General features: G+C 44.6%; 1 protein-coding gene across 3 annotated transcripts in view; it reads left to right on the plus strand.

Annotated features, from left to right (window-relative positions):
• Positions 1 to 14558, plus strand: part of EGF (epidermal growth factor) — a 208156-nt gene that overhangs the window by 153197 nt on the left and 40401 nt on the right. For all 3 annotated transcript variants that reach the window (XM_029596110.1, XM_029596125.1, XM_029596117.1), the window contains one exon: positions 2665 to 2815. In XM_029596110.1, the coding sequence (XP_029451970.1) occupies positions 2665 to 2815 (151 nt within the window). The remainder of the gene's footprint in view (positions 1 to 2664; positions 2816 to 14558) is intronic.

Raw genomic sequence — 14558 nt, forward strand, 5'->3', positions numbered from 1 at the left:
TGAGGAGTATTAATATTTGTAGGCTTGTCTATAAATTCTTTAAGAAGCTAAATCGCAGCATGGAAGAGAGATTGAGAATGCCTTCTATTTACTAATGTTTAGGATGCCACCTGGACAGAGTAGGTAAGATAACCGGGCTGATGTGTTGGCTCTTTATTTTTAGGACAATATTCAGCTCACTCTAACCAGCTTAGGTTTTCAGCAGAATATTTATCTGTCAAAATTTGACCGACTAGATTTAGTGCAACTGGGTTCTCCAGCTACACTTAGCCAATTCGCACTGGAACCAGCACCAACCAGCAGAGCACTCTAACAACCTGCCACAGCCCCGGGTTTAGGCACAGGTAACAGAGGCAACTGCCTAGGGCGCCAAATGTTGGCAGTGCCAAATACCCAGGCCTAAGAGGAGCCTTCTCCCACTTACTTTAGGGCCCATGTGCCACTGCCGCTCCAAAGAGGCATCACCGTGGCACATGGGCCATGCTTCAAAGAGGCATCACCGTGGCACTCTGTCCAAACAACCATCCCCCGCTTTACAGTCTCCAGCGGTGAAATCCCTGCTCTCCGAAATCCTGGGGGAGGGAATCCTGCCTATGGGCACCAAAGTCTTATATGCAGCCCGGCCCTACTACCATCAAGGCAAGATCCCCCCTCACTCCAGACTGTATTTTTATTTACCAAAAAAAAAGACTTGTTGCCCTCCTTTCCCTCCCAATCTCCCTGCCATTAAAAACTAAGAAAATGTTCCCGCCTGTCACCTCCCCTCAATCTCCTCAATCCCCTTTACCCCACTTCAATAAAATAAAATGTAAAAGCTGACTCCTGACCCTGCCAGCCCCCTCCGTCCCACTGACCTCACTTTTAAAAAGAAAAAAAGTCTGACTCTGCAGACCACCTTCTCTCCCTCCAACCATGATTATAAAGTTAAAAAACCCCTTTCCACTCTGGTTCCCTTCCCTGACCCCGGTCTCCCCCTCATGAAAAGGTTAAAAAAAAAAAACCCCCAAAACTCTGACCCTGCACAGTCTCAATCAAAGCTCCTACTCTAACCTGAAGATTTCCAAATGGTGCCAAACTGTCCAGAAAAGGATCAAGAAAGCCAAAACCAATAATGGGGATAAAAATCGAGACTCACACCAGTGTCCCTCCATTCAGTTCTTGCACTGGAATTAACAGGAAAAATCAAACAGGAGTCCAAAAATGAGGTTCAAAGTAAAGTCTTTACTGCAGCTTAAAGAAAAGGATCCAAGCCAGAATCACAAAAATCAAGATCAGCATACAACAGACCACCAAAATAAAACAGATGGTTTCCCTGTCCATTGTAAATGTTCTCACAGCTCTCCTGCTCCTTCCACCTTCATCCATAGAAATATATATCTTCACCAGTGAGGATGGGATAGCAAGAGTGTAGCTCCAGTTCTGGCATGAACTGGTCAGAAAAAAAAGTAACCCCAAGCAAAACGTGTTCCAAAAAAGTCAAAAACACTTCAACTGTAGTCCAAACTCTCAAAATCCATGTCTCTTGAGTTATTGGCTCAAAAGTCTTATTCCTTCTCCTCATTCATGCTGTTTACTGGCTGCTTGGCAAAAACAATCCTTAATCCAGTTCCTTGGGATGCTGGGGGTGTGCCCTTCCCTCTGGCACTGGTCAATCCAATCCAAAAATCTTGTAAAGAATCTTTTCCTGAGCTCAGGCTTAGGCTTTGTTACTAGGCCCAGGCAGTTTTTTGGTCCTGGAAGGCCCAGCCAGGGCCCCAAGCAGGGCGTAACTTGTACTTGACAACTTCCATGCATGCTTTCGAAAATACAAAAGAATATGCATAAGTCATGCCTCTACTCCTACCTCTGGAACACGTACTCCATTTGTCTAAAAGTACATGCAGAACTGGGTTACAAAGGTACTGTTACATCCACTGAGCCTGGGTCTGTTTGCTGACTTAAAACATCATGCCTTAAATGTAAAAATAAAGAAAAAAAAAGCATATGCCACCCTATTGAGTAACTAATTGCTTCATGCATTTTATCAATCAAGAGTGTAATTCTATGGTCACTGAACTGGAGCTGGGGATGTTTCGGTCTTATAGTATGGTATGGTCAGTGACAGTTTACAGGCTATGTAAGTTTTATAATATTGCAGTACTGGGTCATGTTGAATGTATAGAGAAATAAAAGTTTCACCATTACTGCCCCATGTAGTTTGCATGTGAATGTGAGATTTCTTTGGAATTATTGCTTTTATCCTGCTACGAGAAGCTGAGGCCTCGAGATTAGAGAGGGAGCAGTCAGAAGAGCTCTTGAGATCAAATGCCTGCTTTGCCACCGTCGCCCGTGTGACCTTAGCCGAGTCGCTTTATCTCACTGTGCTTCCCTTTTAGAAACTGTCGTGTAGATTGGGCATCAAACTGAACTTTCCACCTTAGAGATGGATGTTATTTCATGCTTTTGAAGTATGAAAATGTAAAGTACGAACTAGAATCCAGTCAGGGCAAAAGGTGCTATATAATTCAAAATTAACATCATATGCTGTTAATGGTTACAAAAATATAGGTATGACTTCCTGTCTTACAAATGCTTACTTATTTTCCTAGCTTAGTTTCTGAGAGCACCACGCCCAGCTCTAAAGTTTAATGAACTAAAGTTGTGTGTCTGTATGAAACCTTCCAGAATTTTCCATTCCCGCTCCTGTCAGCACCATCTATCCCACCACATCAGGGCAAAGCGGCTACCTGAGAATCTGCCTGCCACCCTACGATGAATATTGCTTTAATGGAGGAGCCTGTATGTACTTTCTGGACCTGCAGGAATATGCATGCACGTAAGTTGGAAGTAGTTGTTGATTCATTCTTGCATAGCAGGTGGACCTTCATCTGAGCTATGCATATCAGGCTAGAATGTCTTGCCTGGAATGAGCCCCACTGTTTTGCCATGTTCTGTTCCTTGAGGCTGACTGACAGCACACAAACGCCAGCGGTGCATGCTGCTTGCATTGACAAGGCGTTCACATCATCACACAGTACTGGGGGGTGCTGCTTGCAAGAAAGGGACTGGGCATTTGGAGATCCATATTCAATCACTGTCCGCATAGCAAAGATAACCGGATAAAATTATCTGGCTAACTTTGGAGATATATTCAATAGTAAAGCCGCAGTACTGAATATATATGGCTCTCTTAAAGTTAGTCAGCTATCCGGCTAACGTAGGACTGCTCTTTGACCCAGCCAGACTTGGCTGGCTAAAGGGGTTATTTTCTAACTCTATTGCACGCGAAAAGGGACTTTTCATGTGCGATACCTAGATCGGGGCGGAGTCAGGCCGGCATCAGCACCGGAAGAGGAGGAGTCGGGGCGTCGTCGGGATGGAAGCCGCGGAAACTTCACTGACGGCGAAAAGGTAAGGCCCTTTATCGCCGCCAGTAGCGCACCCAATAGCACCACCTTTTACGATGGCGCTATCGGGTGCAAAATCTGGCAGCGATCGCACCATGGTGGTGCGATCGCTGCCGACTTTCGCAGCCCACCCCCCCTTTAGCGCCGGGATTCACAAACCGGTGCAAAGATAGAAAATCCAGCCCTAAGTTAGCTAGCTAATTTTGAATATCGGAGTTAGCTGGATAACTTAGTTGGCTAACTCAACACCTCCCAGTTATGCCCATGGAACACCCCTAACTTATCTGGCTAAATTCTAGCTGGCTAAGTGCCCAAATATTAATTTAGCCGAATAACTACTGAGTTATCTGTTTAAATGCGTCTGAATATTATTATTTTTTAAAACTTTATATATTGCTTGTAAATCATCTAACCAAGTGGATTCATAAATGAAATGGTTCTTAAAAATCAGAAGAGAACCAAACAAAACACGACTCTTTGACGTACAAGAGCTCCACCCCCTCAACACTACATAACCTTATAGTTTTAATTTTTTTCTAGTACTTTTGACCTTTCAAGTCCAATTAGTTGTTCAATGCAAACAAAGCTGGGGCTTAGAAGTGACGAGGGTGGGGATACTTTTTACTTTTGCAGAGAAGATGGGGAGAACAGAGTGGATGAAATTATTGAATGGACGCTGTCAGGGCTGGCAAATGGGAATGGGAATATTGTTGACATTTTTCTCACAGCCGGTGCAGCAGGAATGAAATAAAGGATCTGGCCTTCCCTCCTGAGCCTCTACTGCTTCCCCTGCTCCAGTTAGAAACTACCAACAATCTTCAAATTTTCATAAATATGAAAAATAACCAGAAAACAGAAAGAAATGCACAGCATTATCTAAATAAGTGACAAGAAATATCAGTGGACTAAAAGGCAGATTTACTAAATGTAACCCCCATACTAAGATCCTAGGAGTCCACAGGGCATGCACTCAATACCTGGGGCTAAGTGTCTATCTCAGTTTAGTCAGTCTCTTCAAATCCTCAGGGGGCGGAGCTGGAGGGGAAGGATAATCTCATGGGTCCTGGGCATTAATTATTTGTTTCTTTCTTTCTTTTATTTATTCTATTTAAAAAATTGTTTGTATGCCGCCTTTACAAAAATAATATTTGATGAAAACGGTTCACAATAAAACAAACATAATTATAATTATATTATTGAATGCGATAAACCAACCTGCACAAAAAGCTGGTATTCCAAACAACTTTACTGATGAAACAGTTCCATCATGTAACATGGCTCTTGGTACAAGTTTTTTTTTTTCAGATGATATCCATAAAGCAAGAGTTGCCCCGGTCCCATTCCGGTTCTGGACATGGGGGGCACACGGGTTGGGCCACAGACCGTGCAAGGCCGCATGACTATCCCAGGGTTCCCGCACAGGGGGGAAATGCAAGTTTTTAAGGCCTAAAAGAGTAGATTTTTAAAAAATATGCGCGCGCGACCATGTGTGGGTGCGCGCTACCCGGCACGCACACATGGATGCGTGATTTTATAACATGCGCGTACGCCGGCGTGAGCATGTTATAAAATCTGGGGCGGCGCACGCGGGGGGGGGGGGGGTGTGTGTGTGTAGAAATTTGCATGTTTCGCGTGGCGACGAGATCGGGCCTCCCCCAGTTCCCTCCCAGTCTGCTCCAATTAAGGAGTGGACTGGGAAGGAACTTTCCTACCCCCCTGCCTACCCTCCCTCCCTCTTCCCCTCTCCTCCCTGACCCCTTAGAAGGCCCTACCTTATTTTTGTTTCCTTGTTGTAGAACTTACACCAGCTGCCGGCGCGCGATCCCCCGGCACAGCAGCAAATGGCCGCTGTACCGGCCGCCTCCAGCCCTGCCCCTCCCCGCCCCCCTGGACCTCACCTTTTCTTGGGCCCGGCGCTTCTGCACGTAACGGGAGTTATGCGCGTGGCCGGGCCCCTTTGCAGATGCTAGTGGCGCGCAAGGCCCAGCCGCGCACATGAGCCCCATTTTCCCTGCGCACAGGGGATTTAAAATTTAGCCGTTAGGGTTTTGTATCGCAGGGCTCTTCTGCTCACTAGTTGGGTAACAAAACGCTCTTCTACCACCAAGCTGGTGTTCAAAATAAAGTCTTTACTTCTTTACTCAAAGAAAGTGCTAGCAAAACATAGGTCCAGAATTCAGCGCACAAAGGATAGCGCATCAATACTGTAACACAGTTCTACAGCACAAAAAAACAAAAATCAGTCTCTTTCTACCTCTCTTAAAACCAGGACAGCTCTTTTGGGAAGGAATCCTCCTCTCCCCTGGGCACCCCCAGTACCTGTTTGGCAGATGCAATCTGCTTCTCCAGGGTCCTTTTCTCTTCCTCTCACTCTGCTGTGAGTCTTGGGCTGAATTTAGCTGAAACAGCCTCTGACTTCTGGTGAACTTTCCCAGGGAGGTTACCCTTTCTCCTGGCACCTCCCAGTACACACTGGTCCACCAACTCTTCCAGGCTTTCCCTCTCTTCTGGTCTCCCAGGCACTTCCACCCTGGAACAGTGCTCTTAGGGCCTCTCTTGGGGGACAGGTCCTATGGAGACCCTCTGTGGGAGATGGCTCTACACAGCCCTGACTAGGGCTTAGAATCCTACTCCGTATATCTCTCAACAGTCCACCCTTGATGACTCCTACTCACATGGGAGCAGAGTATTTTTTAAACCTCTGTTTTATACCATTGGGGAATGGTGCTCCTCCTTAACACACTGACACTAACTTGTCATCACCAACTGGCAGAATCTGGTGAGACCTGTGTCACACCGAGGGCACTCAGACCAGCTGAAGCCACATCCTGCATGCTTGCAAAAGGGCGTGGACACTTGCCAAAGGCTAAGAGGGGGCTCTCAAAATAGTGAATCTGTGATCCCTTGATACAGTCCTTGCAATCTCGTCTTTATCTTTGGCTAGAATTGAAGGCTTCCTGGGTTACTATGAAATATGGGGGAGGACTTCCCAATTTACTTCCCTGTTCAGATTCCTGGGATCCAAATGCTTCATCTTGAATTCCTTTTCCTCTCCTCTCCTTGTACAGGTCAGGTACCTCCTAGATTCTCCACTCTATACCAGATGGGTATCTGTTGTGATTATCTCCTCACCTCTTATTTCCACTCCCTCTGTTGGACACTGGATAGGTATTCCTCTTTCTTCCTCCACGTTTGCCAAATGGGCAAGGGAATCACTTACACTAAGTGATGCCAACTTGACCAGGAGACTTCATATTCCTTTCTAGGTGGTCAGGAAGGGTGGACAAAACTTCCTCCTGAACAAAAATCCGCTTAAGAATACTTAACTACAAAAACCACTAGACATATATCTCCAACTACTGAATGGAAGCTGTGACCCGCTCTCTTAACAGGGTTTGAGCCTGCAGCCTTGGGAGCTTCAGGCAGTGAACCTACCACAGAGCTATAGGAGTTATTGCTTTGTCCTGACTTCCTGGTGTTTTTATCCTCTGTACTACTGAGAGCTAGACATACTTCTACAGTCTGAATGGACCAGCACTGGGTGTGCCCCAATTTGATTCCAACATATGTGGCATGCTCGGTAGACACACAGAGCTAGTCCAGTCACCTTCTTGGCATTCAAGGCCTGCTCTAGGCTAACCGGTGCCCTGTGCAAGATCTGAAATTGTCACACTTCACCCTTACCCCCAGTGAAAAATGCTGGCTTCACTCATGCTAGTGCCCGCAGCCACTTCAGGGATCTCTCCTATCCCACCTCCAGATCCCTACCCAGTCTTCCTCTGACCTTTACCCTCTCCCAATAACAAATGTAGGTTTTTGCTACCCCTGGGCACTGATGCTGCCATCACACTGCCCTCTGACACTGCCCTCTGACACTCCCCCAATAAGATCAGTCAACCCTAATGAAGTGTGCCATACCAAAATATTACTAAACCGCAACAATCCTAACTATCAAAAGTCAACAGGCCCTAGAACACAATATATTACCTATTGGAAAACAAAACAAGCTAGTTTACTACTGAGCCTTACACAAGCTGCATGCTAGCAAAATTATCTAACCTGTGTCACACATGTACATCACAGACAGATCCTCAACAAATACAGAATAAGTGACCACAAGTTGGAAACAGAAACATGCAAGCAAAAGATGAAATGGAAACCCCAAGAAGCCAGACTCAGCATGTAATGCAACATCAGAGAAACAGAAGCAGAAATGCATTTCCTCCTGTATTGTACAAAGCAGAAAGATATCACAGATGCACATTCCCAGAGTTAACATATTCCATTCACTAAAGTAAAAATAAAATGCTTTCCTCTACCTTTGTAGTCTGCACATTTTATTTTTCTCATCACTTTGGTTCTCATCTCTTTTTTTCTGTTTTCTTATTGACAGTCTACTAACTTCTTTTTCAGGGTCTCCTGTCCTTTTACCATTTCTTCCCTCCCCTTATATCTTCACTTCCTTCCCTATATCTCTCATTGAGCTTTTCCTGTCATCTCATTTTTCTCCAGGGCTTTTTTTCAGGGGGTACCTGCGACCAGCACTTTTTTCTTGACCTGCCTGATTTGCCCTATGGTCCCTCAAAAAAAAACAAAACAACCCATACATTCAAGTACCGTAGGTATTTTCCTGTCCCCAGAGGGCTTGTAGTTTTGGCTAAAGTGACTTGCATAAGGTTACAAAGAATGTCAGTAAGATCTGAGCTCCCCAGCTCATTGCTGTAACCACTAGGATAGTCCTTAGTTGAGACATTGCTAGATGTAATCATACTTTTATGTATGTACTACTGTACTCTACCCAGAACTGTGAATATGAAATTCTTTAAGTAAATACGGTAAGTGGGCTACATGCCTCCAGCACAGCCTGATCTTACTGTTTCCTTTGTCCTGTTGTCCATTGCACAATGCACACAGCGTCCTTTCCAATAGACATTCCATCCTCCTTTATCTGTATTGTGACTTTGTGTTCCACAAATATCAGCAACAAAGAAATCCAAACAGGACACAGAAAGTGTTCTTGGGGAACAAGAATCATGGGTCTTATAAAGCCAAGGTCCTTTAATTTAAGAAAGTCCACTGTAAATGCTAAAGCTACATTTAGCTATGACACAGCTGAGGGAGATAGTTGTGTATGAGGACACTTTCACAGCCCCTTTGCATGTGCTCACTACAGTTGACACCACATGGCAATGCCCAGGGGGGTAAACAGCTGGAGTTTATGGGCTCAGTTCTATTACATAGTTTCGTCTTGTGGGTGATTGATATCTCTGCTGGCACCACATTATTCAAAGTTGGTAAACTGAGCTGCATGGTAAAGGAGGGCAGGGTCACTCTGCAGAACATTACTTCATATTACTTCTGCTCCCTCCTGTGATATGAGCTCATTTTACCACATTATCCTGGTGAGGAAGGAGAGGGGACAAATGTTCAAATGGATAGATAGCACCATCTCTAGCTTTTTTGATTGCATTGCACTGATAGTTGCTAATGAAATTGTTCAGTGATATTTTTCTTTTACATTGTTTTTCTTTTACAATGGCTTCTTTATTTGTATGCTTTGATTCTGATGGAATTGAGGGTTTTAGTTATATTTGGGTGTGTAGGTGTTTTAACCTTGAGAGCTGTAATGTTATAATATGGTGGACCTATTGACCCTATTTTGGCCATCTGATTGTTCTTGCTCCTGCTTTTATTTGTTGTGTATTATATATCATATTTATGTTTTATCTGGTTTTTTTACTTATTGTTTTTTTATGTTTTATATTATTATATTTATGTTTTGATATTTTAATCTACCTTGCTTGGCTAACTCTGTAGAAGTGGAATATAGATTTTTTAAAATTAAATTAAATTTAAAAAGCTGGTTAAAATAAAAAGATGTTTCCCATAGGCATCAACTATGTGCTTGCTCTAAGGCTTGAGCACCCACAGAAATTTTTTTTAAAGGAGCTCAGCAACCACAGAGAGAATTATTCTTGCCTGTGGTGAAAGCAACTGGAGCCCATCCCTACTGCTCTAGGCACTGTCCATTCCAGCTACACCTCCCTCTCTGCCTTCCCCTCTCTCTCTTCCATGCCTTCTTCACATGATGGAAATATTGGAACCCAATTACTGCTGCTTCTGACACCATTCCTTCAACCACAACTTGCCTCTCTTGCTCCTTTTGTTTTTCTAACCCCATACTCCCAGTGGGAGAAAGGAATAGAGAGAGAGAGGGAAGGAGAGATGGAAACAGAGTGGAGGTACAGGGGGAGAAAAGGGGATTGGGGAGAGAGGTGTAGGAAGCCAGAGGGGGTCATTTTCAAAAGTCCCTTATCGCGTGCGATACCAAGTTCGGGGCGGAGTCGGGGCGGCGTTAGCCCTGGAAGAGGAGTCGGGGGCGACACTGGGACCAACGCCGCGAAGACTTCGTCGACAGCCAAAGGTACGCAACTTTATCGCAGCCAGTTTCACGCTGAATAATTACACCTTTCATGGTGTAGTTATTCAGCACGACGCCGGCAGTGATTGCACCGCGGTGGTGCGATTGCTGCACGCTTCGCCCCCCCCCCCCCGCTCCCTATTACCACAGGATTCAAGGAGCTCGGCGGTATTAGTAAATCCAGCCCTAAATCTCCCATTTCTTCCAGGAAACTCTCAGGCAGCCTGCATTCCCTCCCATCTCCGAGATTGCCTGCAGGTCTCCCTGCTCGGATGCTGGAGCTCCGGGTCTCAGACAGCAGACACGCATTTCCCTTCCTCCTCCTCTTCCTTTCCAGTCCCTGAATAGCAGCGGCACTGCGGTACAGCCCAGGAACACTGATAGAGACCGTGCTCTGCGCTTGCATGGGTCCTCCTCATACACTGACACTGCTACTTGTTTTCTGTTTAGAAAGGAAGCACGCCCCTTTCAGAAAAAAGGGAGCTGTTATAGGAATTTTGAACTTGCAGCACATCAGCCTCCCCATAACCTCACCAATCTGAGGCTCTTCTAACATAGTAACATAGTAATGATGGCAGAAAAAGACCAAAATGGTCCATCCAGTCTGCCCAGCTAGCTTCCCAAGGTAGTAACTGCCGCTCCGCGAAGGTTACCCCCATGTTTCTCTTAAGTTTCTGACCAGCCTCAGGAACAATGTCCGCAACACTGCCAATATCCTCCTCATGTGCATCAGGGTCACAATGTAGGGTTAGACCTTTTATTATATTGGTCTTTGTGGGAACACTGCTCCTCTCAGCATCCCCAGCACCTGGGAGAATCGCATCAACATCATCAGTCAGCAGCTCCCCCAGCTGCAATGAAAAGAGTCCAGCAGCTGTGGGATGGACTGGAGGCGTTCTGATCACCAGACTAAGAGATGCCTTCAAGCTGGGGGAGATGGGAGCAAGCATTCCCCTCCCAGAACTCCTCAACGGCTCCTCTGTCAACATGAGGCATCCATGAGTCCGCGTGGAGTAGAGGCAAGTATTGCTGCAGGGGTTCTTACCAGTTTGCCCTTTCTTTTCCAACCCATATCAAAAGAGGAAATAGGTTCCACTGGATCAGGAGCTGTTTTCTAGTTGCCTGTTGCCATCTTGGATTCCCCAGAACTCCTGTCAAAATATGACTTTTTTTTGGCTGCACATCTCTATTCATTCTTACCTTTTTTTGACAAGATTCAAGAAGAGGATTTGTCACATTCACAAATTTTGGTTGATTTGAGTCCTCTCTAGCCATACATGCACTGTGTGTGACTATCTAGTACAGAAGTCTGGTTACTAAAAGTGCACGCATAGCATTGCACAGCAGATGGCACCACTGTTCCATTGTTGTTGTCATGTCCCATTCAACAGAAGAGGTAGCAACCTAAACAGCAATAGAATGCAAGCTTGTGAGTGCAGATATTGAGAGTGGTAAAACCAATGCAAGGATATTAGGCACCCTAGGCAAACCTTCAGCCTTTTGCCTCCCCAGTAATTAGCTTTCAGGCTCATAGGCCATGTCCCATTGAGAGATTTTTTTAAACTCTTTATTTATAACTTTTCAAAACAATACAGTACAAGTAAACAGAAATACCGGTGACATGACAAAGATTGCAACTATGCATCCACAAACGCAGTACAGATCATAAATCTACCTGCTCTCCTGCCACAATCTGCCGCTTGATATTCCCCTGGCTATCCTGGATCCCATAGATTAAAGAGTTCTTTTTACTCAACTGGATAGCCTTAGCTAACAAGGAGCCAGTTTTATTGCCATGCTCATAATTCCGTTGTTTCAGAAAATTCATAGACTTTTCAATAAAATCTACTTGTAACTCTTTAAGGCGATCTTGAAGCAGACATAGTTTCCTACAGGTCACCGGAGAGCAGTCTAGTTTATGCTGAGTTTCCAGTAACCTAATCTGACCCTACAAGGCAACCTGCTCAGCCTTTCTCTGTTTATTATGGTGACTAGCATAAGATATAATATACCCGCGTATCATCGCTTTCAGGGACTTCCATCTAAGAGTAGGGTTAAAAGCGGTTGGAGGATTATGCACCTCAAAATTGGCTATAACTGCCCGACTCCCTCCTGAAAATCAGCTCTCCCTAACAGGGGGGATGTGTTAAGTCTCCAGCATTTATAGCTCTTGTCTCCACATACTGAAAATGCCAGAGGAATAGCATGATGATCAGAGAGAGTGCACCCCAAAATCTCACCATCAAATTCTGAGCGAACCAACCCCCTACTGCACAAAAAAAAATAAATCGAGGCAACTATAAATATGAAAGCATGGAGAAAAATACGTATAATTCCTACTACTAGGGTTTTGTAGCCTCCAAATATTCACAAGATCAAAGGTCTGCATCAAGTCCCCAGATCCCTTACCACTATTATCCTGTACCTTCCGGACTCCTGACCTGTCGAGAAGCGGACAGAGACACGCATTCCAGTCGCCCCCCCATACAAGCTCGCATCATATCATAATTTGCCAAGGTCTTCTGCAGTTTACTGTAAAAAGCAGCCTGGCCCCTATTTGGCCCGTAGAAGATTATTAAGGTATTCAAACTCCTGTACATACGACATTCCAAAATTACATAATGGCCTTCTGGGTCACAATAGGAGTTGTGAACCTGCAACGGAAGATTTTTATGAATTAACACACAGACTCCCCTACATCTGGAGGAAAAAGAGGCCATATAGACCTACCTCACCCATGCTTCTTGCAATTTTTCATGCTTACTATCCACGAGGTGGGTCTATTGTAAGAAAGCAATAGTTGCTGCCTTCTGTCTCAGAAACTGCAGAATCTTAGTGTGTTTCACAGCGGATAAAATTCTCCTGACATTCAAAGATATTTTATTTCAGCCATGGTCAAAGATGTAAATAATATCTGTACCAGAAATTTCCCATAGGGAATACCCCTCCTGGCAGGCAACCAGAATTCCCTTCCAGAACACTGACAGAGAAGCCCAGGTGTCACCTATATGAAATTGAAAACCCCAATGCGGAGAGTCCCCAACACACATCTCTCTGAAAAGTATACAACCTCCCCACAGAACCCAACCCCTCCAACAAATAAACTTCATTACCTTGAAAAACCCCAACCTGAACCCCACCACCCCCTCACCCAATCCACACCAACAACAGTCAAAGCAATTAATGAGAAGACCTTGGTGCCAATGTCCCTGTTCTGTAGCAAAAAAAAATCCCAGAAGCATGACTCCCAAGGTATAAACCACCTGCTAGCACATGCAAAAAGAATCCCTGCCTAGCAATCTCCGAGGGGAGAACCCCCCAGGGATGCCAGCCAATACCAAGGTAAGGAAAAAAGAAGAAAAAAATATATATAAAAGTAAAAAGAGGCATATGAAAAAATGGCACATCCTACACAGAAACACAAGTCCAAGACATATTAGCAGATCTCTGACAGCATATCAAAAACAATGTAAGAACAATGCAGCATCGCATCTAGAGATGCACTTCACTTCATCTGAAGATCCCTCTGTCCGGAGCAGTGCAAGTTGCAAAGGCACCCGAGGATCCTCTACTTCCCTCGGGCCACCTTGAAAAGCCAGGGGTCACCCAAAAATTGAAATAACTGCCAAGCCAGGACCATAGTAAAGCAAAAAAGTAGTGGGCACTGAGAGTGAACGACCTCCAGGCATGATGAATCTAGAAATCCAGCTGACAAAAACCCCTCACCAGTCTTCTGAACATAGGAAACATGAAATTAAAAATTAAAAAAATAGGAGACACATAAACCACCAACAGGAAGAAAAAAGATAAGGCCATCAAAAAAGGGGCCCATGGTGCTCCTCAATATGGTGCCATTACACTCCTTCAGCACACTTACCCCAGCAAATAAAAAAAGAAGTAAAACCCTCTCTCTCTCATGAGGGCCTCAATGATCTTGTATACCACCATTTTCCCCATTGGGACCAGTATTCGCAGCTGAAAGAAAATACTTTACAGCCTTGACTGTATCAGAAAAGATGGAAGGTTGGCCTGCTGGCATAACCTTAAGTCAGGCAGGATATAACAGGGCATAGGAATACCCCTTGGCTCGTAATCCCTGCTTCACCTCATGGAAGCCCGCCCGTCTGTTTTGCACAAATAGAGAAAAGTCATACGTGATAGAGGGCTGCTTCTAATAGGGAGTACTACTTAACACCCTTACATGGAAATCCCATGCAAATGAGGGTATTAAGCAATACTCCTGATGCAGGGAGACTGCATCAGAACAGCGCACATTTTTTTTAGGGATGAAAATTTAACTCCAAAACAGAGTTGGAGTTAAGTTTACAGTGCTACTGTGCTGGCATTTAAAGCCCTTAAAAAAAGGATAGAAAGTTTCAAAAATTGTTTAAAAATGTCTGCGGATAAGTACAGACTTATCGGGGTAAGTGGTGGCAGCTTACTTATACAAGTAAGTTGGTGTCGCTACTTCCCGCATAAGTACTGACTTATCCGGCTATCTGGCAGTGCTTCTTGCTGCCAGATAGACTTATAAATCAGTATTTATCCAGCTAAGTGGCGACTGTGACTGTCACAGACAGCTCCCCTCTCCCTTCCTGAGTTTAAATGTGCGTTTGACCTGTGCCGAACGCACATTTTAAAGTTTTTGCTCATTTTTTTTAACTCCCGATGCATTAGCATATCATTAGCTTACTGCATTGGGAGTTAAAAAAAAATTAACTTGAGCATTAAAAATGTGCGCTGCAAACCAA

Source organism: Rhinatrema bivittatum, chromosome 1 (genome assembly GCF_901001135.1).
Source record: "Rhinatrema bivittatum chromosome 1, aRhiBiv1.1, whole genome shotgun sequence".
Taxonomy (NCBI): Eukaryota; Metazoa; Chordata; class Amphibia; order Gymnophiona; family Rhinatrematidae; genus Rhinatrema; species Rhinatrema bivittatum.